This window comes from Capsicum annuum, chromosome 2, assembly GCF_002878395.1.
Source record: "Capsicum annuum cultivar UCD-10X-F1 chromosome 2, UCD10Xv1.1, whole genome shotgun sequence".
NCBI classification, from domain to species: Eukaryota; Viridiplantae; Streptophyta; class Magnoliopsida; order Solanales; family Solanaceae; genus Capsicum; species Capsicum annuum.
Genome location: NC_061112.1, coordinates 129,347,651 through 129,373,691, shown reverse-complemented (window position 1 = coordinate 129,373,691; position 26,041 = coordinate 129,347,651). Strand labels below are relative to the sequence as shown.

The 26,041-nt window shown below is 33.8% G+C and overlaps 2 protein-coding genes across 2 annotated transcripts; both read right to left on the bottom strand.

Annotated features, from left to right (window-relative positions):
* Positions 1-510: 510 nt before the first annotated feature.
* On the bottom strand, positions 511-4,143 carry LOC107859103. Its single transcript, XM_016704000.2, has one exon. The coding sequence runs from the start codon at positions 3,646-3,648 to the stop codon at positions 811-813; it is 2,838 nt and encodes a 945-aa protein (XP_016559486.1). The 5' UTR covers positions 3,649-4,143; the 3' UTR covers positions 511-810.
* Positions 4,144-5,866: 1,723 nt separating this feature from the next.
* LOC107859104 (probable ubiquitin-conjugating enzyme E2 24) lies at positions 5,867-15,246 on the bottom strand. Its single transcript, XM_016704001.2, has 9 exons — positions 14,743-15,246; positions 11,406-12,276; positions 9,557-11,046; positions 9,065-9,196; positions 8,454-8,888; positions 8,289-8,352; positions 7,082-7,221; positions 6,495-6,806; positions 5,867-6,356 (listed from the first exon to the last, which is right to left on the bottom strand). Exons 3-9 carry the CDS (start codon positions 11,012-11,014, stop codon positions 6,120-6,122), a joined length of 2,778 nt encoding a protein of 925 aa, XP_016559487.2. The 5' UTR covers positions 11,015-11,046; positions 11,406-12,276; positions 14,743-15,246; the 3' UTR covers positions 5,867-6,119.
* Between the last annotated feature and the right edge of the window lie 10,795 nt (positions 15,247-26,041).

Sequence of the window (26,041 nt, the reverse complement as noted above, 5' to 3'; positions counted from 1 at the left end):
CATATGAAAGAGAGAGCAGCCTACTTCTGCTAAACCTACGCCGTAATTCTAATTTAACTGAATTTCAGGGGGTTCCTCCAGAAAAATGACAAACATCCTGAGAGACCACTTGGATGCTATAATATTGAAATGGGGTAAAATCTACTCACTTGCACTTGTATTTTCCAAGTAATCAATCTCTTAAAACATATCCTTCCCTTCCCTAACCCAGTCCTAAGCATCCTGTTAAGAAGAGGGGCCATCTAATCTCTTACAGAAGCAACTGACTAGTTCAGTTTATATTCCTGTTATGTGATAAACCTGACTGCACAGTTTACTGGAGAAACCTGTTGATGCATCTGAGGCGAAACATTCAAGGCCAGACAATATCACAGTTGTCTCAACAAGGCCTAGACACAGCAATTAAGCTCCCCAGCAAAGGAAATTGGTAATTTTGTTTTAAGGGGAGGAAATTTAAATGAAAATATGAGGGCCAATCAGAAAGCGCAGAGAGATTCCACAAGATTAGTATTCTACATGAACAAGTCCCACTAGGATTCAAAATATTCATCGCAATAACCGATAGGTATACAAGTTTTTGCACTATCCAGTACAGTAACAAGAGTGTCTGAAAGAAGAGCTAACTAACAATGTGTGTATAGAAAACTTATGTCTACGACAGATGTATCATTCTTTAGCAAGATTCAAGTAAATACTTCATCTATACAAACTTTGACATGTAAACTGCAACTGTTGGAAGCTAATGAAACTAATGACAGCACAAATGAAAGTTTTCTTCAAAAGTCGAGGGTAAAAATTTCTACTGACAGTTTATTCTTCTGTAATTGTCTCAGTGCTGACTACGGGTACTTTCTCATATGTAGAGCTATCTCTATATCTTCTGGGAAGAAAACAACGGCCCCCAAATCTCTGCTGCAAGAAAACAAGAACAGCAAGCAGCAGACCGCCACAACAGATGATGATGTCCCAAGCAGTGGAATAGTAATCCATTTTTGGGTTTCCATAAATGTAATCATATGACCACCCATTGCTGTGAGCTCTGTAAAGATCATATATGTGTGGCATTAGGCGCACAAGGGTAGTTCCTATATAGAAGCCAGGGGTGAGAGACCTCTCAGTAGTGTTGCAGAATAAATTGAACAGAATCTGAGGAAGCAAAAAGCCATCCAAGATCAAACCGGCATATGATTTAAGCTCAACCCAGAAAGTGTGCTGTTGGTGATGAAAGCGAGGCGACAATCCAAGCTTCAACTGGTGAGGCTTTCTTGACAGATTGATAAAATAAGCAATCAATCCACCACAAATATACATCGGCAAAGACAAATACAGAACCTTTTTATCAGATATCCAGTAAGTTTTGGGGCTCTGATCACCTGCTCTTGCAGACCATGTGAGTTGAAGAAGACGGCATTCCAACAAGAATGCTATCATCGTCATGATTCTAATTAAAACCTCATTTACTTCAATCCATCCATCACTACCAAAGTAGACATTCTGCTCCTTCCGGTTGACCAAGAAAAGATTTTCAAAGTTCAGCAATAGAGGGATCATGTGTGCCAGTATGAGCACAACTAGCATGACAACAGATATAAACGGAAGCACACTCGGGTTTCTTTTCACATAAAATAGCTGCAGACCCACAAAGATGCATGCAAGTGTGTTGGAAATTAGTACCATGGTCATTTCCAGATCCATTCTCCACATGGAATTTCTGGCTTGGTCAATGTAAACGGAATTTGATATAAGCTCCAAGGGTTCAAAGTAGAGAGGATCAGACTTTTTTCTCGTGCTCTCAATGGTACCTCTAACACCATGGGCAACTTTAGCATTCAAAGGTGGATATTGAATATTAACTAGAGTTTCACAGTCTGACGAATAATTCCTCTGTACAATCCCATGACGCGATGAAAAATACATACAGCCAACCATGCAAAGATGCCCATTCTTCGAATCATATAAACCTTCGGCAGAAATTTCAATTGTCAAAGGAGTATGCTCATCACTGTACAAGAACTGAGATGGAGCAACAAAGTGCAGCACATAGCTTATATTGACCACAGCGCTTTGATTGTCATTCACTTGAACAGAAGAATCAGATACATCCCGGAAAAACTTCTCCCCCACAGACAAAGGAGATGAATAACTGAAAATATCTATTTTTTTCCTGTTCTTCACCGTCATATCAAATCTCATATCAGATGAATGTACATCAGGATACTTCCCTACCTTCCCTTTATAAGCCAGTGCCTTGGCGCAAGACCTCGTCACATTATCAATCGCAGTATACTCATATGTCAATCCATCAATTCTGTTAACCAGATTTCTCACACTGTGCAAGGCCACTTTACCATATTTACCTGACTCATTTGACTGTTTTCTTTTCCAAATTTCCCCAACAACAACACTCCTCTCCTTCAAGGTCCATTGCTTAGGCAACCTCAAACTCAGCCTCACAACACAATCCCCAACAAAACCCTTTTCAGCTGCATCACTTCCATTGAAAATCTGGCAACCAATCATGTGAACTGTTTTCGTCTTCTCATTCCACTTCCCTTCAGCAACCAATGTTTGATTTATCAAATAAGTTGGCCGGGTACGCACACCATCACCAAAATTTAACAAGAACCTCCCTCTTCCATTATCCCCACACTCAATCACATTAAACCACATCAATGTCGGCCTAAAATTCGACGAATTTCCACCAAGAAAATCACAATTCCCATTGCTACAATTACCCAAATACATCATTTCCATAGTTCCAGCGCGACTTATAACTGAACACAAGCTCCAATCCCGGTCCATTCCCAACGAAACATTAGACAAATCACCATACTCATTAAACACATTATTCTCAACCTCTTTATCAATCAAAGTATAAACATAATTCCTCAAAGACATACCAATTATTTCAACAGGCTTACTATATACATCTCTATCATTCACATCAATTCTTACCAATGTACCATTAACCACACTATGCAAAATATCAGATGAATTCAAATAATTCAACTTTAGAACAACATAAACAACACTTAACTTCTTCAAACCTGATCCGACCATACAAAGCTTTCCAGTACCCGAATCCCATAACCCGGAAACCCGAAACTCCCTCGAATTCCCAAACCCACTTATAGGAAACTTCGGCGGTCGGTGATAAACTAGCCGGAGATGCCGCCGTTTTATAAAATCACCGAAAAACTCCGGACCAATTCGTCCTGCAAACCTTATACCGCCCTCAACCTTAAATATTTTCCCATTTTCCGTCGGATAAACATTCTCCGTGAAGAAATTAACCGTTTTCGGCTTGAATTTCCCGTCATTATCAGCCGGCGCGTGTATGTACGCGTTTTTAAGAGTGAGGAAATTCGATGAACCGTTAAAAGGGGTTGACGTTTGGACCAAAGGGGTACTAGAAACGACGTCATTACAGTACTGAGCATATGGGATCTTAGGGAATTCATCAGGTGGATATGAAACGCCACCGATAACGGAGGAGTTAACGGAGAAGACGAAAATGAAGAGAATAAAAGGGCAATATCGGAATTTGAGAAAATGAGTTGTTGAAAATACGGAATTCTTGAATTTTGTTCTAGGGTTTTGTAACTGAGCTGATGAATTCGCCATTGTTACGGGGTGCTCAAAGAGCATAGCTCCCTAGAAACTTCAATGGCTGATAACTATATACTCTGCAGAAAAGTATTTATTACAGGTAATTTATTTTTTCCTCCTTTTTTACCCTCTCATTTCGTATTCCTTGGCATATGGACTTGGCACAATTATTAATTAAAAGAATCAATAAATAAAATTTACATTCTATATATTTATTCTTATATATTTTTTAAAGTATAGTAATTAAATATTAAAATTTGGTACATATTACTTATAATCATTTAATTTTTATTTACAAAATTGAGATCATTTATGCGTCATTCAATATTTTGAAAATTATGAATGTATTTAGTACTCCTATTAAGAAAAAAATAAGAAATATATGTATAAAATAATTTTTTTCTTAAAATATAACAATTATTTGTCGTATTTAAGTTTGATTATCATGTTGAATTGTGTATCTGATATCAATTTTTAATACGAATTAACACATCAAACTTTGAAAATATCGGATGTCCACTCTTAATGGGCATGTTGATGAGTGATTTGAATAAATTTATAATGTTAAAATTTAAGAGTAGAGATCTAACCTCTATATCTGTTTCCTAGAAACTAACATGTCAAATACGTGACTTACGAACAAGTCAAAATATGTTTTTTTGCTATACCTGTCTGTCAAGTTGTTTTGATTTACTATAGTAAAATTTGATTTATCAGGTTAAATTTTTAAAATTTCAATGCTAAATATGTATTTGTAATTATCGATTATCAATTGAAAGTTAAATATTTGATATCTATTTTTAATTATTAATTACCAAAAAATGAAATTACTGAATTGAATATGAATATCCACTTCTATCAAACGATACGATACCATAGAACGAAATCCTCATAGATGAGTCATGAAAGTTCCCAGAAAAGGGCAAAAAGAAAGACGGAAAGAGCCTATAATTTCATCACTATGTGAGAGCTTATATTAGACAATGTTATTTTGTATTATTTTAAAATTGAAATAGAGATATTTTAAAATTATATGAAAAGTACTATTAAGTAGGAATTTTTCTGAGGTCAATATAGTGAAAAAATACATGTTAAAATATTGATCAAAATTAATATAGTTTGATCTCACGAAATGAAATATGACAAGTATTTTAGTCGGAGGGAGTAAGTATTTTAAGTATTTGAAAAATATACACACAAGTACTAATTGTGCTTGAAGCATAGCATTCTAATAGATGAGGTAAATTATAAAAGATTCTTAGGGAATTTTTTTTCTTCTGATTACTCACCTCAATTGACGAGTATTTATTATTATGTGTTAAATTCTAGTTATGATTAAAAGTGGAAATGAGAAGGTTAAATATAGTTGAAAAATTAAAAGAGAAAGAATAGTACGTAACTTAATTTTATTTGCTTTTCAACGATAACGTAACATACTTAAAAGCTTTTTATCATATTCGGAAGTTAATTAGAATGCAATAACCGTAACTGTTACAGTAGGAATATCTAATCCACAACGCCTTTTTTATTACTCCAAATAATTCTCAATGTAAGAGTAAACATCTGAAATAAATTTTAACATATCTAACACATAAGAAATATTATAAAACACAATTTTGTCTAGCTTTAAAAATTGCAGTAGGAAAACTAATAGTACCAGTAATAATGTCATTGAAATTTTCAACAAGATAGAGACCTACACCCTCCGTTTCAAATTTCCTAATTTAATTTCTCATTTTACCTGTCTTTTTTCATTAATAAAAAAGAGACAATTTTGTTTCCATATTTTACCTTTTGCATTAATTATTTTTTCTTCAATTTAAAATATAAACATGATTTAACAGGAGTAGTATGGTAAACTAGCCATGTTACTAGTTATTTTTCTTAATCAATATGTCATCTCAATTTGGGATGGAGGGAGTATTTAAATATAAACATTTTACAAGGGGATTAGGAAAGAGGGTAGAGAAATGCTTAGGATTCTCCTCCACTCTTGGGAGTTGTGGCGAGTAAAACAGCAGGCCCATGCACAAGGCATCCCACGTTAGCAGGTTCAGGGAAGGGCCGCACTCCAAGGGGTGTGACGTAGCCCATCCAAATGCCAAAACTGTGCATTTTATTTAAAGAAAACATAGTGGAGACTTTGCCGGACCCTGCGCATAGCGGGAGCTTTAATGCATCGGGCAGCCCTTTTACGGTGGAGACTTGATATAAAACATGTTGAAGACAGCGAGTTCAAAACAAATAGAGAACATAGTAACCATCAATCACAAGGTTCAACCATCATTTATTCAAGCTTCAATATGTTACAATTGCAATGTGCATATGTACACACAAATATGGTTCAAATACTCATTACTCACAACCCCTCCCCCCAACCCCAAACAAGCTCACAACACACATCTGCACACTTTTAAGTAGCATAGCAACAGCCACATCAGGGCCAGTTCAAATTCTGAAATAGTTAACATAGTGTTGAGGTTTTTATTACACAGGTGCATAGCTTACTCTTAATCTGACAACTGACTGCAATCGATACCTTTGCCAGAAAATGCCTCCACGAGTTTAGGGTAAAGCTTGCCAAGCATGATCTTGAATCCCGTAGAGCTTCCTTTTATCGGTTCTTGGTCCTGTTTCTTGGGTTGAAATGCGGAACCAACTGGTGCACCATCCATGTATGCCTTACAAGCCAACAAAATGTGTTTCCATCGGTTACCAAAGTGCTCTTGCACAAGTGCCTCAAAATGCTGCGGCATAATTGACCAACCAATTCAGAAACTCAAGATTACAAGAGGAGCTTCTATCATTGGAATATAAGAAGTCTTTATCTGAAATCTGAACACGCCATGAAAAATATTGGAGAACTTCAAATGTAAGTCATTTACCTTGGGTGGCTTGTGAAGCAGGTATAACATGGACTTCCAGGTAACGAGGAAAGCATTCTCGTTGTAGCTGACTGAGTTCTTTTCACCGTCAGCTTTTCCAATCTGTGCATCATATCCAGCCTCATTGAAATAAGGCTTTTCATTGAGCACAAGAGCTTGAAGAGAGAGGAGAACTTGAAGAATCGTGGAACTTTTGGGGTTCCACACTTCATTTCCAGAGCCTGTCCATGTATTTAAGAGACTAAGGCAGACCTTCCCCGACTCATACAAGTTGGGATTGACACGAAGCCCACCAGAGTGATAGTAGACCATCTGCACAATTTTATTTTTGCAAAATCTAAATAAGCTTTATCTGGAAAGTGTATGCTTGATCTTATAAATCACGAAACAGATGGATTTCACAATTGGATGGTGGAGTTGGATAATTGGATGCCTAACAATGCGTAAGATCTATTAATACATAGGATATGAATTCAGCTTCCAAATGAAGGCAAGGATCATGTCCATCAATCAGAACATCGTGGAAATACGCAACTACTTGTGCATCATGTTACAGATTAACACGCAAGAAATAGATATTTACTTACAGGTGGCTCATGAGGATAGTCCGGAGGTAGGTAAATATCAAAAAAGAACAGTCCATCGTGATATGGAGTCCCAGGCGCACCAATGATGGCTGCTCGAATCAACTCGGCTCTTTCCTCATAGACACGTACATAGATGGTCTCTGTTTTAAGTTATAATAAATCAGTGTGGAAATAGCCAAAGCAATGCACAGTAAACCATATATTCAATGATAAAGAGGTTTCTTGTTGATATAATCAGATATTTTTTGCAGCTTTACCCCAGAAAGAAAAAGATTTAGCACATTCGAGTTGTGGTATATTTAGGGTCTACATCTCAGGCCCTCCCCTAGATGTTTTCCTATTTGAGCAATAATTCATTAATTTGTATGTTTTTTCCCAACTTAAAGCTGGACTATTTCAGTTGGTTGATGTTTATACCACTTATCATCACTCGAAACTTTCTCCCTTCCTGGGTGAAAGTCATTGTCTTTTAACAGCTATCAACCAACATTACATAAAGTCAGTGAATTAAGGCAAAAGGTAACTTTCTTAAGAAATTGATAGTGGCCGAGGGGCCATTACAAATGGCAAAGACTAAATGATTGGCACATAATAGCAGAAACGTCAAACCAACGATGGTACTTTTTCTTTCTTCCCTTTTAAATTTGTTAATTCATATTAGCCCAAGTATATAAATTGAGTTTGTTGGCTATTGTTCTTGCAAAAGATCTGATGGAATAACCCACCAAATGAATTTTGAATAGAATATCTATCATTTTGCATGATGCACAGACAAAACAGAACTTGTGGACACCTGTGACTCGATTGGTGAAATAGTATCTCTCCCCCAAAAAACAGGTTTTTTTACTGCCTTATCAAAGGAATTACCATTTGCTTTGGTACATGAACTAAAGAACAACTGATATTATCATATTCCATAAGCTACAGAAGAACAATATTTCAGGTATTAAAATTCTAGGTGCACATTTTGCAAATTCTCATTGAGCGATAGGCTTATAACTTTTCAAAATTTCCCTCGTTTTCATATATTTGAATAGCTTCACCATTCTCAATGTCATGACATTCTATTCCCCCTTCAACCATCTTTGAGCTCAACAAGCATGACTTGTACCAGCCAAAAACATAGGTACATCTAGTAAACTATTGCAGAATGTAGATATCACATCATTAGACATTCTTGAACAGAAAAATAAGTTGAAATTCTCACCGGGAAGATCTTGTTCCAAAATGCTCCACTCTTGCTGGACCTTCTTCAACCAACCTCTTCTCACCTGCAAAGTAATAGAAAGATTAAAGAACAGAAAAGACAATAGTAAAAAGAAGACTAAGCAGACATGTTTCACATGGGAAAAACAAATATAATATTTTGAACCTGGTATAACTGAGCCTTTCCAGCACCATCTGCAAAATGGTGGTCTGAGAAATCGGTGACCACATCAAACTGTCTAAAATGTTCAGGCAGCATGCTGGAAGATGGCAACGCATCATCTTTTTGGCTGTCAGTTGTTTCCTGTCCTTGCTTTAATTCCATTTCAGGCGAAGCCTTCAAGTCTCCTACCTCAAATGTGGGAATTCCTGCATTCAGATGGCTAAGTTCTATGACTTCCTCCTCATTGACATTCCTTGATTTCTGGCCTTCTTCTGATACAGTTTGGTATGTACCAAACAGCGATGTGCTCAAGAAGCCAAAAAGACTTGAGGCTATACTAGAGAAAAAGCCAATAGCAGTTCCAGAAAGCACACAGGAACCAGAATCCCACAAGCTCTCATTGCAACTTTCACTATTGCCACCAAACTTCAGCAAGTCCTGCATTTCAAAATTTAAATCTGTCAAACTTTCATACGAGAAGTTGAAGATTGTGAAATACGGATACCTAATATCTAATGAAAATCCATGCAATATTAAGCTGCCTTTAATATGGATGCCAAATGATCTTGCCATCACACTAAAGGCACAACACACGGGGAGGCAATTGGACTGACCTTTTCCTCATGCTTTGAAAGTTGACTTTCATTTGAACTCATCTCCAAACCTGATGGCTCAGAATTTTCGGATACAGTAATGGAAACAGCAGCTTCACATTTATCTATTCGGTAGATCTCAAAGGGTGCAACCTGATGAGTATTTATGAATAAAGACAAGATTTGAGCCATCTCAAGACATAAACAAAAAATTAGGAAGAAGTTTCTCAAAACATTTTAGCCCTTGGGATATTATTTTTTACTTTCAACATTTACCATGTGAACAATACTCCTAAAAAAAATAAACCCTTTTGGTTGCAAATTTCAAGGTCTTTCCTCTTGTCAACTTTAAGCCAAAAAAATGTGTGTTAATGTCAATAAACAGTAAGTATCCTTTTAAATTTCCAATCAGTTTAAATGCCATGGTCACTTTCAGATATGAGAAACCAAAGAGACAGAAAGACAGGGTTTAACCCCTGAAAAATAAAAGAATAGAAAGAAGAGTACCCTTACCATGCTTGTAAAACCAGTAGCCCATTTTACTTCAATGTCGCCATCTTTGAAGCCAACAATAATACCAATGCAAGATAAATGATCATATCTCATAAAATCCAAATCATCCTTTCTAGTATCAACATTTTTAAGATCAGAGTTGCTGTCCATGCCAGTCTTGGAGAACATGTGTGTACTTAAACTCTTCTCATCAAGACTAAAAACCTGATCCTCACAAAATTTGCAAACCGCATCACCCAAACAGTATGAGTAGTCTGGATGGTCCATCAATTCATAGGCACTCACAATTTCTTCACTTTGTTCTACCCTAAAGTTATTTGGTTCATTCAAGGAATAAGTTGTCCATTTTACCTTCACAGTTCGCTCCTTTGCATCAACAGATCTCACCACACCCCACCGTTTTGGACTGGGAACAGATGAGTCATCACCCATTCCCTTCTCAAGCACGAATTGCTCTGGCCAAAACTCATGAGCGTCCACAATATTGACAGGGAAAACAGAATCTGAGTCCAATCCAGTAGTCACACTTCCATCCTGCCATAAAATATCAACTTTTGTCCTTGTCTTTGAAATTACAGCAACTTGCGGAAAAGTTGAGCCCCTATTAATTTTCTGAGATGCTTTGTTTAGCTGCCTATCCTCTTCCATTGGTTCACAGGGAGGTGAACTTTGAATACTCTTTCGCAAAATGTTCTTAGAGTCAGCAACTGGAAGTACACAGCAATCTCCAAGCTGCCACTTTGCATGGGAAAAGCAAGACAACAAGGTCAACTTTTCTGAGTCCTGCAAATTTGGAGGACTAGGCATCTTTTCACAACCAAGACTGCCACAGCCAATCCAATCAACATGCACGACTCCAGCCTCCACAGCATAAATGGTACCTTGCTCTCTTTTGCCACTTTTTACACCGCATAACCAGTTGGTTGACCCGGAGGTAGATACCGACTGAACTTGCACCCTTTGTCCCGGGTAGAAAGGATATTGTGGGTCGTCGACTAAATCAGGGGAAATGGGTGTGAGTATTTCTGAACCTTCTGCTGAAAATTCAGACTTTGCGCCGCCATCAAAGAGAACTTTAATTTTATCGACAATCTTTTCCACTTTCCCTAGCCATGGGCCCATCACTACATAATCCCCAACTGAAATTGGACGTATTTTCAAAAGATCTTTTGATTTAACATCTCGTATTTTGCTTCCATAAATATTTTCCAAGTCAACAGTCATCTCGACATTGACCACTTTTCCCATCTGTCCAGATGGGTCTTTTTCGGAGCATACTATGTCTCCATACATGAACAGTCTCTCAAAAGAGAGGAAATCATCGATTTTACCGATGCTTTCCTCAAGACTTGAAAGAATAGAACAGGCATGCCCACCATACAGATCTTCAACATAATCGTGATCATCATAACTGCTGCTCTCGCTGAAACTATCGAAGTCACTTAGAGATGTATCCATGACGTGGAATCTAGCGAAATATATTCTGCAATCTGAGAAACACTAATTTATAAGTCAAGAAATGAGGGTTGAAAAAGCATAGTACTGGCATAAAAGTCGCAGCCAGTGATTCTTGGTGCTTAATAGTTCAAATAATTTCTATAGATACAAACAACTGACTGAAACTTTGACTTGAAAGATTAACACACTTAAAACTACATTATGATGCTTTATAATTATTCCGTTACTCATAAAAAGTAATGCACTATACTTATTCAGAACCAAGAACAATTGATTCGGATGACTTGAATAGAAGAAAATGGCAATCATGATACGCCCAATCTCTATTGGTTTTAGATGATATAACTGAATATAAATTACATGGACAAATAAATGATGAGTAACGACGTACCACAAAAGTCAGTTGCAAATCCTTGCAGCGTGATCTGAACTTACAAATTGATATGGAGCACGTGCTGATGACGATTACCAATCTTCCTACTGCCAACGACGACTGATGTATACTTCCAAAGATAATAAGATCTCTAGGTCAATCCGTTTTTTAAACAGAGACCAAAATAGTATCTCCAAGAGGAGATGAATGCCAAAGGAGATTTGCCCTAAAGACAAAAAATAGTTTGGAGTCTATACTCCAAAATGCCAAAGGAGATTTGCCCAAAGAACTCCAGTAGAAGGATTGTGTGGAGAAGAAAGTTCCAATTAATTGCGGTTCTAGTCGAAGTGCCGCTTCCGCTCTTCCTAACAGATTTAAGAGGAAGTCCAAATTGCTGGAAATATGGATCAACTTCTTACCAACAAAGAAAGATGACCCCAAGATAATAACCACGGCAAAGAACCACCAAACCACGGAACTTCTCGATTTGCCAAAGGAGATTTGCCCAGCAGAGACAATAAGAGACACATAAATATATGCTCTTGCTTTAAAGGAATTTGGTCCTCTCAAAGGCCAAGAGGAATTTGCCAAAGTAGATTTGCCCCCTAAGTAGAACAGCTATACTGTCAGGCCTACTTACTGCCAAAAGAGGTGTCCTGGATAGTTGAATCAACCAGAAATAGACAGATCTGTTGGATAAAGTGTTCAGAATGAAAAATGATATCCTTTCTTAGTAATGGTCAGCCAAGGAAGCTGCTTAGAAAATCTAAGTTGATCTGAACCACTGAACTACCAGGAAATCCTTGCAAGAAATGTTGTAGCTTGACCGTGGAAGCCAACTTTCTTCTGAGTCGAATCAAACTTCGCTGTTTCAAGATATTTGTGAAACCTGAGAGCAGAACAAATATTAATTTCAACACAACGCTATGGATACAAAAGCAACAAGAAGACCAGTTCTGCAGTTTCTTTTAGCCAACAGATACATAGTATGCAAGAGAGACACGCCAAGAAATTCTAATATGACAAGTTCTCAAGACAACCTACATAATAATGAATCAATAATTCCTTAAAACACAGTCAATTTATGCAAGTTCTTTAAATTATGACTTTCGGTTCTTCCAAAAAGAAACTCACTTTTTTGTGGTCAATCAGTGTTGATAATTGGCAGCGTGTTGATAGTTCACTAAAAGACCAATTTCTAAGTGAAACTTGATATTCAAAGATTAACTGAGTGATGGATGAACTTGTATGCTTAGTTTTTCATTCAAGTTTTTTGGACTTGCAATAAGATCAATTAAAGCTCTATATTTAATTGCTTTAGCGTCTTTTGTCCAACTACAAAACAATTATCTTCAGCTAATTTTGAAACCCAAATCCATGACCCTTCAGCACCTCAAAATGAATTGAAGGCCATATCAGGATCACAGTTCTCCTCCAATCACTTCAATGAACAGGACAGATTTGCCTCCAAACGTCATGGTATTGGAAAAATGATCATCTATACTCCCAGTGACGTTGAACAGCAATTAATAAGAGTAGACTTATTATATTTCCCTTCAATAAAAGGCCTCAAAGTAACAAGTTGAAATTCATTGAGAAGTTTAGGTGATGGAATTATTACATCGATGACATATATCTCCATAAAGGTTTTCATTTGATATCTATTTATTGAAACATTCATTTTTCTTTCTGTGTTAACACTTAGTTTGAGACTTCCCAGAGAGAACTTCCCAGAGAGAAGAGATGTCTACCAAATGTTTCTATCCTGGAAAATAGAAAGCACTATATTCTCAGCGAAGATATTGGAGTTCTTCTTTATAAATTGAAACTCTTAAGATCTAAGATCTTAATTTTGGAATAACACTCCAAGGATTTTTCAATGATTTGTCACTGTATTATCTGTGTGTTTGTCCAGGGTCCACCTCTTTTACATCGAGTATCCACTCTAAGTGAGCAACGAGTTACTTGTTCAGCTTTAACTTTGCTTTTTTCGCAATTTAATTCAATTTATTAGCCTAAGTTTTATTAACCTCATACCACACTCTTATCCTCTCTCAGTTCATTCGTCAAACTTAAATATTTCTGTGTGGCTAAATAATGTTAAGTTTCTGATTATCGATTTTTTTGCTTCCTTGGAATCTGGTGCTAAGCTTTCAAATATATTCATACATGAGAAGTGTCTAAAAAATCTATTATCTTCTGTTCCAGTTCTCACTTGAGAAGTAGGCCGAGCCACACGCTAATAAACAACATTTTCTCCTAGATACAGAGTATACGGTGCATCTAGTCTTAACAGAGCTTTTGCTCCTAGATAGAGTATGTGGTGCATCTAGTTTCAACAGAGATTTTTCACTGGTTTGACTATAACTTGTACTAAACATATCCTTGAAGACCTCAACCTAAACACCCTCTTTTATTTTTCTTTTTTATCCTCTTCGACTATATAGACACTAATCCAAATGTAATTCCTTGAGTGCGCATGTGTTCGGAAACCAAGTTAAAGGCTACAGTCAATATTTATTATGTGACTCCTTTTCCAGTTATATAATGGATGAACATTCTAAAGCATATCAACGCAAACTTACTCTTATCATTGCATGTCCACAAGTACAAGCTAGAATCATCCTCCATCTAAGGAGGAAAAAAGAACAAAACTAGTAGATAAAATTCTCCCAATAAAAAAAATCTCTCAGCAAATACAGTAATATGGAATAATAAATAAGAGACATGTGCAATTACATTCCTTTTTCCTTCCATTTGATAGTGGTAGTGTCTGGGTTAACTTGCATGCACCTTGACTAAATGTGTGATTATTATTCTTGATCAATCTTGAGGCAGTTATTAAGAGACTGCGTAATCAAGAAACAATATTTTCCCCTTTTCATTTTTGATATCATTTTTCCTTTTCTGATAGGCACAGTGGATAAAGCATATTGCCTCTTAGAAATTCATTTGGTGTTCTACTCTTTTTTTTTTTTGTCCTACAATTTCAATGCAAACAAACTATTTTCATTTCAGAATCAAAACTCCAAAAAGTATCCTTTTGAATTGAATGAAGCTGCAAACATGCCCAACAAGTTCAATAAAATTAAAGCACAAAACACACCTTCACATACAGAACACAAATAAGAAGCACAAAACATACATACTTCCCACAAAGAGAAGTTTCACAAGCATTTTCATCAAGGTGAACAAATACTCAAATACAGAGATGCTAGATAATAACTCAGACAACTAAAGGCTAAAATTTTAGCCTAAAAAGCAAACAACAAAAAAGGAAAAACAAAAAAGTTAGACAGCCTTAGGAGAGAAAAGGGAAATAAGATTATAAGTAGCTAAAATTTGAGAAAGTTACCATCTTTTCCCCTCTTATGCTAACATCAACCAAAAGCACCTCTAAGTAAAGGAAATTGAAGCAACCCCAGAAGAGAGCCTTTGACAAACACACCAAATTCCTTTACTTTTCTAGCAGTTTCCTTCACTTCCCACATAAAAAAAAAAAAAACTTTCTTTTTCCTCCCAAACAAACAGTGATCACCTCACCTCACCTCAGCCAAGAAAAAAGAACAATTAAGGGAATTCAGAGAGGCAAATCACCTCCCTAAATTCCCATAATCCACTCATATTCAACTATCACAAACATGGCAGCATTAAAGTAGCAAAAATCACCAACCCCTTTTTCTCTAATCAACTATCTTATACTATGTGTGAATACAAATGAGTTCTTGAATGTTAAATGGAAGATTCTTGATTAGTGCTGTGTACTATTTTTTCACATAGTCAAATAGGTAGAGGGGGTTATTAAAACCCCATATATACTTTTTTTTATTAAGAAGAATATACCATAGTATCTCCCGTTCTCTTTTGTATGTATGCTGCTATATACTCTTTTTCTGCCGTACAAGCCAACAGTCACCATCACAATTTTCCAGAACTAACCCTCTCTGGCTGTAATAATCAATTGTCACATTCATCCAACTTGATGAGTTCTGTTAATTAATTTATCACTTTTGTTCTTTTGAAAAAGATAGTGCTGTTTTAACATATCTTAATTCCTATAGGTGATGATTCTATAATTTCCATTTTGTGTCCTGTAAAAAAAAATGGAAGGCAAAGAAATTATGTAGTTTTAAAGAATTTTGGATTAAAATAGTGGTGAATGGCGAATAAATATAATAAATAGACTTTTGATACAAAAAAACAGATAATTTGTTAAATATATTTACACCGAAGAGATGATGCTTTGATAGTCATAAGCCTTCCATGTATCTTTTACATTTTGAAGAACGGCTTATTATGTTGAATGTACGTTCAATATAATTTTATTATTCAAAAATCTGTCTTTCTTTGAATTGATGGAATAAAGAGAAACAATTTTTCCATGTCTTAAAAGGCTCATTTTGACAATACATCTTCAATCAAATTACGAAAATGCCCTTAAGTAAAGAGTAATAGCTCCAAAAGTGGTGCTAGAATCTTAGCTTCATTTGGTAGAGTAAAAATTGCACACTGAAAGCTTCATTTTCGTGCGCTATCACAATTTGATTATTAAAAATCTGAAAAAAAAAAATAAATTAATTTATTGAAGTTTCTCATTCAACATCATTTGTGTCGGGGTCAATTGGAAACAACCTCTCTACTTCTTTAGCGGTAGTGGTATGGACTGCGTACATTCTACCCTCCCCAAACTCCACGAGGTGAAAATATACTGGGTTTGTTATTGTTGTTTCTAATTCAACATCATTTTTGATTTAAACTTCCATGATATGGACATATATGAACTAGGCATATCTGGTTAAGTGATTTTATCCAAATACGCATAAAAGTTTGTCATAAGTGTCTGGTTTTCTCTATATCCATGACATTCATTTTTGTCATTGTCATTATTATTGAAAATGAGTGTAGTGAAAAGGATCAACTTACGTTTGTCGTCTATTTTTGTATAATAAAATTACTTCCTTTCTTTCAATTTCTAAAATGAATATCATTTTTTTAATTAGAAAAATATATTTGTTATGAAATGATTAAAAAAATAATTAAAATTTATTTTAGACTATATATTATAAATTTTTTTATTATTTTCTTAAATTTTACGTTAACTCAAATAATATCACGTAGATTGAGATGAAAGTTGTAGTATTATTTTTCAAATATATTATATAGTCCACATCTATCTTGAGCCGGGATCTTTCGAAAACAACCTCTCTACTTCTTCGAAAATAGTGTATGAACTACATACATTCTACCCTCCCCAATATGGAAATATAATGGATTTTTTTGTTGCTGTATTATAGTCCGCATCCACTAACATTTTGTACTCTCTTAAAATAGATATCAAAGTGGGATTTGCTTTGGTGACAGAGTGAGAAATCTGTCTTTATTTGCAAAGGCTTGACAAATGGCACTACAAGAAAGGGTTTTTCGTGATTAATAAAGTCTATAATAATGCAATTCTCTATAAACACTTCACAAAAGTTTCCATTAAAGTAGCGCACATATATTGAAAAGAAAAAAAAAAAAAAATAGCACAAACACACTGATTACTTCCGAATATTCCAACATAGCTTAAGTAATAACCTTAGTCTAATTTTCGAATATTCTAACAAATCTAACAAAATTAAGTTTCCATATGAAAAGGTGTGATACATGGCAAGTAAAATATATCCATTTGAAAGTCTGATCTGGAAAAAGGCTATCAAAATTTTTGAGAAAAACGTCCGTTCTTAAACAAAATTTATTGGGAAAAGACATCGTTTTCACTTCAAATTATACCCGAAAAGTCGAGGCTACCACCACTTGCATGTGGTGTAGTGTTTTACACGCGCTGCCAAGTCAACACCACGTCAGTAAGAAGTATCACTTTTTTTATAGTTACGGTGTGTAATAGGTCACTCATATAGTTTAGGTGTGGATTCGACTTTTCGACTATAGTTTGGGGTGGAAACGATGACTTTTCCCTTAATGTTTTTAGCCGTTTACTTTTGTTATTTAATAGGCTGAACGCGGTTAAAATAAGTGTAACACACGTGCCTTAGAATGGGGGTTGCGGGGAGGTAATAGAATCACTTTTTTATAGTTAAGGTGTGTAATAGATCACTAGTATAGTTTAGGTGTGACTTAAACTTTTTGGATATAGTTTAGGGTGGAAACGATGCCTTTTTCCAAATATATTTCCTTCATTCGACTTTACTTGTCATATTTTAATGTGGCATACCAACTACCATAGTAATCCTATTAAATGATGTTTACATTGTATTTTGAAATTAATTTATAGAAAAAACAATCAATGTTAAGGTTAAAAAAAGAAAAAAAAATTATTTTTTCTTGATAGATCAAAAATGACAAATAAAAGTAGAAATCTAATTGGGATATTAGTGAGAAGCGAATGGTGGAAGTATTGAGAAAAAAATGTTCGTTGTTAAGTTTTTACAACATTAAGATAAAAATTATTCAAACGTAAATTTCTCAAAATATTATCTTAACACACGATTTTCGCAATTATATTGCTGAAAACACCCTCTTTTTTTTTTTTGTGAGAAACTAAGCCAAAACCAAAAACTTTGTATGAGTCAAAATAATATTTCTTTTGGTATGAATTGAATTAAATTAAGTTTAATTTATATAATAGTGAGATCCCAAGGAGATAAGCATTTTATTTTTGTTTCTTTCGTTTTCAAGATTTTTTTTTTTTTTTTTACTTTAATAAAAGCTAATACTAGTCTCTTGTTCTTGAATATTCTCCTAGCTAGAATATCATAATTATATTAACTCAGCAAGCCAGGAAAAAAGGTTTTGGGTGGACAACAACTTTTTCCTGGTGGACACAAGTCAATGGAACATGTGGGCTTTGAATAATGGATGTGATGACATACAGGTTAATTAATTTTTTCATACGATACTTATTCGAGTAGCTATAGTGGTATGTTTTTACAAACAAAAGGAAAAAACAAAGAGTAATGCATTTTGGTAATATACTTTGGAAAAAATAATGCATGCATTATATATTTTTTTAATTTATGCAATATATTTAGTGCTATGCTATGTATTACTAATATATGAAAAATCATAGTATTAGCAATGCAAGGTACTTTAATGCATGCATTAGTATGGATAAAAACACAAAAGTCCTTTAAAACTTTTCTCATGTCATTTTCATTATATTTGGGGAGTGTTTTTTTTTTTTTCAGAAATATGCATTCATATTTTATTGATTCATCCGTCAAAAGAAATTTGATCCACCATGATTTACTTGTCTTTAACTCCATTTTTACAAATTTAATTTTTATTCAAAATAACTAATTTTTCGATAAACAAGTACTTATATATTTTGAAATGAACTTCAAATCTAGAGGTCACATAATCACACTAAATGGAGTAATAGAATTTAAAAACTCAAGTTACCTCTTCTTCTCTTTTTTTGTTGGTTAGTTGTAAATTGCCTCCATATACTGCTAGTGCCAAAGACAGTTTCTCTAAACAAGCAAGCGGGACAAGCTCAGATTCGATTGTGGATTCAAGATTTTACATTTATCAACTTTAACTTTTTAATTACAATTCTTTTTTATTACTAGCGTTCTAGATCAGAATTTGAGCTAAAACAACTAAATATATATGACGTGCATGTAACTTCTATCGCCGCGTTGTTCAGGGGCGGACCTAAGTATATTTTTGGGGTGCTCCAACATCAAGTAAATTCGACGCAGAATGATTATAATTACATAGAAAATATATAAAAATAGGTATAGAATATATAAAAGCACCCACTAAAATAAAAGTTGGTTAGGTGCACTGACATTTAAGCTGATTCTTCACTGAAGGGACGTCCCGGGTTTAAACTTTGTTGAGGTAATTTTTTATTTTTTTTCAGCTTTTTAATTTTTTAAGCACCCACTATTCTTAAATCCTAGGTCCGCCACTAGCGAATAGCGTCGCTCTATACAAATTGAGCCAAAACAACAAAAATGTGCGGGCCCCACCCCCGAAATGGAGACTATTAATTTTTGTATAAATAACATAAATAACAACCCTTTGGTAAGTAATTACATTCTCTTCCACCTTTTTAATTACTTTACTATCTCTCCTTATTAATATACATAACATAGTCGACATATAGTAGCATTTTGTGTATATGTTGAGATTTTTGTAATATGTTTAGAGAGTTGAGATTTTTTGTAATATTAAAAAAATAAGTTTTGTATTTGTGTAATTTTTAGTTAATTATTTTCATGCGTTTTACCTCTCTCATAACTCGTGCAAAACAAAATCAATTCAGTACGCAATTAACTATACATGCATAAACATTAATTTGTAATATACCTTAAAGTTTGCAAATCATGAGATCTACATATTAAAAACTATTTTTTGAAAAAGGAGAGAAATCTCTCCTAAATTGACTCTTTTAATGACTACATTGAGGATGCTATCATGTTATGTTATGAGATGGAGTCTTCTATTTATAAAGTTTCAAAATTTTTCCTCCAAAAAAGAAGTTTGTCAAACATGGAAAAGTTTTATATTTTTCTTTTAAGAAAAGTAAAATTTAAATTTGATAAGAAAATTAGGACAAAAATCCTAATAGATTTATGACTCAATACCTAAAATGACAAGGTTGATATCCAAAAAGAAAACAATATAGTGCATAAATGAATGTTCTTTACGTAAGACGGTTAAATAATCCAATCAATTAATTATATAAGAAAAATTTTCAATGCAGTGGTAAATGGAGGCCAATAAATATATTTAGCAACTCTTCCAACTGTTCAGCATTACCAAGAGTCGATATTATTCAAAAAGCAATCACTTTTTGTGTTACTTTTTGCCTAGTCATTATTTTGTTTATTAACTTAATTAGTAGTAACACTTTTCTTGAAGAACTTTGGTGATAGATAGCTGATAATTATTCAATGTTGGGTTACAACATTTTCCACCACATTATCAACCAAGCAAAAGTTGTCGTTATATACTTATTAGGTAATGTAAGAACTAAAAAAAACATCCTAGGTTTTTCCCTCAAGCTTCTAACAACTATATATATATCCATGTGTCAAATTGCCAATGTCAGAAGAATCTTCCAAGGATATTCTTTGGCAGATTTTTGTTTCATAATATTAGAAGCACATGCCTCCTTTGTCTTGCCTAATAAGTTAATTCCTTATTATATCTATCAGGCAAAAAGGGAAATCCATAATGTAGTACGTAATAACACTAGCTTATTCACTCATATTAATTTGGTGGAAGTAGTTAGGGGTGATTTAATTTGCAAGAATGGCCCCATGAGATTGGTCTTGAGTTCTTGGTCCACCTAAAACATGATCTTGATTGTCCGTAGTTTCATATATGAGAAATAGTTTGTGATATTTCGATAAAACCTGTTCAATTGATAACAAATTTTGCCTCATATGCAAATGTTGCACGTGATGCTCTGTTGTTCACACTTACAAGTCCATATATACAACGTAAATCTTTGCCTAGTTGGCAACATCTTATGCTATCTTCACAATCTGTAACTTCTTGAGATGCACCAATCAATCTCTTGCCTCATAGGTAAACTAATTTATCCACATATACTACAATTTAAACAAATATATTATTAAGGGGGGCGAAAATTATTTTTCCCCAACTTTTGTGGTTACAATATAAAAGTATAAATTAAAGAAGAAAGTGTATATAACTTGGTAATTGCCATATTGTGATGGAGCACATGCAAATTAGAACCTTTGGTTTATTCTCCATTGAATATGTGAAATGGTTTTGAGACAAACAATAAACACACCATCAATAGGAATATTCTATGGAGAGAGATATTCAAGATATATGTAGTATATGAATAATCCATAAAGGCCAACTTGTTTAACTTTAACAAGTCATTTATTCACTGTCATTTGCTTACTTGACTCTTTCCAAATACGAAGTGATTAGAAAGTTGTTTGATTTATGTTTTGCGTCATTCATTTAATTATTTGTTTATAAAATATGTTGAAGTAAAGATGGATAATTCTTTTTGCAGGTGCAAATGCAATATTGGAATTAGGTCCAAAGGTAACAACAGTATTATGCACTAATATTTGTTGGAAAGACATTTTAAACAAAGTGGAATGTTTTTGGGGAGTGAAAATGACATTTTCCTAACTTTCAATCCCTTTCCACTTCACTAATAAGTCTAAGCCAACTATTGACTCATATCAAGATTTCCACAATTCTTTGTTTATTTTATTTTTATTTTGGTTTTTGGTGGGTTTCAAATTCAAAGGTCCAGCACTTTACATGATTGTGTCTTTTTCCTCTTGAATTAATCCAATTTTTTTTTTATTTTTTTTGGTTTGTGTATTTGCATTTGGTTGTGTACTTAGTTCTTAATTATGCGCATGCAGGGACCACCAATCACTAATCACCAATTAAATCTGAATTGCAGACATGATTAAACACCTTTTTGTTAGAGATACATTTACATATAAAAAGTATTAAAAAAGAAAAAACTTCTCATTTCGATTGAGTAAATAGTTCCAAACGCGTGTTATTCACCTCAGTCATTGGCAGCTCCACTGCCATAGCTAAGTAATATCAAGGGTGTTCCATATTTTTCCTCAAAAAATTATGACATCGAAATTTTACTACAAGAATTTTTTTTTTTTTTTGAAGTTTTTGGAGGCTATTATTCCCTAAATCTAACTTGGTGGTTATTCTACTTTAAACCCTAATTCATACCTATTTAAACGGTAAAATATTTCTTTAAAGAACATCTCCAATATCTCACAAGTTCACGGAATATTCATAAAGAGATCAACAATCGATAATTTCATAAACCCATGGAATATCAAAATGCAAATGGAGCAAAATCAAATATTCCTACATTCGAGAAATACATCACCGACGGCTCTCGAATTACGGAGTAAATCCATATCCAAATCTTCCTACGTTCGAGAAATATGCTTTTAACGGTCCTCGAATTACAGAGAAAGTCAAGAAAGAAGAATCAAGGGAGCAACAAATTTGTACCACATGTTCATTGCAATTAAAATTCTTGTTTTTTCATATGTTATTTGTTTCTTCATAAAAAATTTATTCTCTAACAAAGTCTGGCACGCCCATTGGGATGAAATTTGTCCTTCATCTCTTTTCTCATAAATCAGATATGCAAATTTGTAGCCGCAAGATCATAAAGATGAAAATTCTACGGGTACTTCAAGACTTGTCTTTGAATTTCATCAAGTCTACACTCTGACAAGCCTTGAATTAGGGGGCGTTTGTAGGTATCAAAATTTTGTGGATTCTATAAAAATGAATTCATTTTCTGTTAGAGTTTCCAACTATTACACCCTAAACCTAGCTTGGTGACTCCTTTACTCTAAACCTTGAATTATGCGTATGTAAAGGGACAAATATTTCCTTAAAAAGGCATCTCTGATATCTCACAAATTCACAAGATATTCATGAAAAGATCAACCATCTCGAATAGCCCACAAATCATGATGGGATGTTCACAAAGAGATCATCCTGTACGAGAAATACGCTACTAACGACTCTTGAATCACGTAAAAAATTTCAAAAAGAAGAATCAAACAAACAACAAAATTGTACCTACATCATTTATCAATAAAAAATTTATTTCTTTATATTTTATTTGTGATTGAAAATTGTTTTTCTAGCAGTATAAAATTTATTGCAAACATATCCTAAATGCATAATAAAAAAGATTTGGATATCCTTAAGATTTATAACTACGTCATTACTCATTACCAAATTATTTTGTCTTCTAGTTTCATATTAACTAGTACTAGTATTAGATTAGGCAATAGATTATTGCACGTTTATATTAGGCGGTGTGTGCGCTTTGAACTAAGAATAAAGAAATCTGGTGTGTGTCTATATATAACAAGTGAAAGTGGTCATGAAATTCTTTGTCATAACAGTTTTTTAATCCATCATATTAAGTTGACCTAAAATGGCAGATAATAATCTAATCACCGAAAAGCAAAAAAGACTCATTCAACCATCAACGGATAATCAAACCAAACTCCAAACGTAATTGATTTTGTGTAACAAAACAAATTTTCAATATAATAATAACCCAAATAAGATATAATTCTTTTGGTAGTCAAAATAAGGAGAAGTAAAAATACTTGAGTTGGTTCATAGCCGAACTTGAATGGGTTGAACGGATTATATTTTCTAAAAATTATATAAATATACAACTTATATTTTTAATATTATAAAAAATTTTAACTCCCTAAATATATTACAAAAATTGCAACATATACACAGAATGCTATGTATATGTTATGTATATTAATAGGGAGAAAGAGTAAAGTAATATAAAAAATGGGAGAGAGTGTAATTATTTTCAAAAAAGAATTGATATTTATGTTATTTTTATGGGTTAATTTTACCGGTTCTCACTCCCTGACAATTAATTTAACATTGATATGGCCCTTGAGGTTAAAGAAAAACACTCTCATCCTATAACATTATTATTTGTTGAAGTAACGTTGTAGATTTTTTTGATTTTTTTTTTTTTAAAAAAATCTTTCTTAATTCAGAAAGAAGAGATGCAAAAGTGCTCATGCCACGTGTCTTTTTGGTAGAATATTATTAAACTGGTCAATTTTTCAAGATTTTTGCTCCTTTCACAAAATATTCTGTGACTTCAATAAGCGATGGTAGCTAATGGAACCAAATAGAGTAATAGCCACAACTCAAAAGGACACACACATATATACATTATTATGATAATATACAAATCTTGAGTAGGAAACCTCAAGGAAGGAATACTTAAAAGTGGAAACAAATTTAAGTAGTGAATTAGTGAAGGTGGAATATCCCCCACTTAGAAATTTTACATGCTTGTTATTGTCATTGTTTTGGTCTTTCGAATTGTCATGGAGAATTTTGAAATACATTTACTTTTAAGGAAAAGATATAACTATAACCATGCGAACTAGGGTATATTTACTCCCTCCATATCTTTTTATTTGCTCTCTTCATTTTTCGTAAATCAATTTGACTAAATTTTAAAATTAAATTAGATTAATTTAATTTTTTTAGAATTAAAATTTAGATATTTAAAAGCTATATGAAAAGTACTATAAATTATATAAAAAAAATAATTAATTTTAAAATATATTTTAATATAATGAATCAAAATTTGTATTATTTGATTTAAAAAAAGAAAAGAGAGCAAAGTTTGTATCGTTTGATTTTAAAAAAGAAAAGAGATAAAATAAGAAGGAGGGAGGGAGTATTATGTTTATAGCATTAACAGACAATAGTATTGTTAAGAATTCGTGCCCTACTGATTATCTTATGTTCGCCAAACTGTTGCCTATCGATGAAACGGGTTGTCTGACGTATTCCAAGGAAGCAGTAAAACAGAAAGTAAAGAACACAACGTTTTTACGTGGAAAACACCCGGCTCAAAATGTGTGAAAAAACACGACCTGCACCTCTACAGGATTTAACCCCAATTTTACTAAATAACTCTGAGCCTCAACAACGACTGATTACAAAACTCTTGTAACCAACAAATAGGAATTATAAACTCTAATTACTAACTACACACACCTCCCAAGGTATGCGTTTCCAAAGTCTCTGAGTTTTCCCCAACTCGAAACTAGCTCTTAGATCAGTTTATAACACACTGAAACTAATATTACATCAATAGTTCAAACACAATGAACAACTCTAAAAATCAATGCTAAAACTCTTAGCTGGATTCTATACTTAGGACCAGGTTCTTCAATGTGTTTATTCAGTGATAAAGTAGTACTTCGTGAAGTCAATCTATCGATTGTGCTTTTCTGCTTTGTAAGTGCATAAGTTATTCTGACTGATGCATCTTCTATTTAAGTACAGCTCTTCAAAGAGTCATTCTTTATTTCAAACTCCCCCTTTAATTAGAACTCTCATTACATAGAGTTCTACTTCAAGTGAGACTTCTTCTTCAATTCCAACTCTTGTCTCCTTAGTGTTGTAGTCAAACTTCAACTCTTTAAATCAGCTTATCTTCAAGTATTTTACTCAACCACAACTTCTTTAATTTCTCAGGTGATCAGTAACTTGAGTATATAAGAATTAGGCTTGCTCATTTATTCCTGACTTGAAGCAATCTTTGTCTGCATGTGAAACTTGAAACCTGTCTTCCTATGCTTGGACCAGCTCAAGTAACATGGCCCATTCATGTGTCAGTCATCAAAAACTTCATTGATCCAACAAAGAGTTCTTCAATTTGTATGTTTCCTATCTTGTGTAGACTTCTTCAATCTGCAGAATCTTTCTCATTCTACACATATGACTCTTCAGGATATGCTCACAAGTGAAACTTCTTCTTTCCATAGGACTCCTTTTTCAACTCAACTTTGCTTTCCTTTATCATCAAGTGTTTGAATCAAATTCAACTTCTACAAATTAACACATGTTTATTTCCTTAAGTTTTTTCCATAAGACTCCTTTTTCAACACAACTTTGCTTTCCCTTATCATCAAGTGTTTGAATCAAATTCAACTTCTACAAATTAACACATGTTTATTTCCTTAAGTTTATCAGAATTAACCACTCATCTGGTTCTTGATTTCTTCCATCCTTGTCTTTAATCATCGATGATTTGTTACAAGTTTTAGCTACATGTTTCATATCACTTTATCAGCTTGTCAATCATCAAA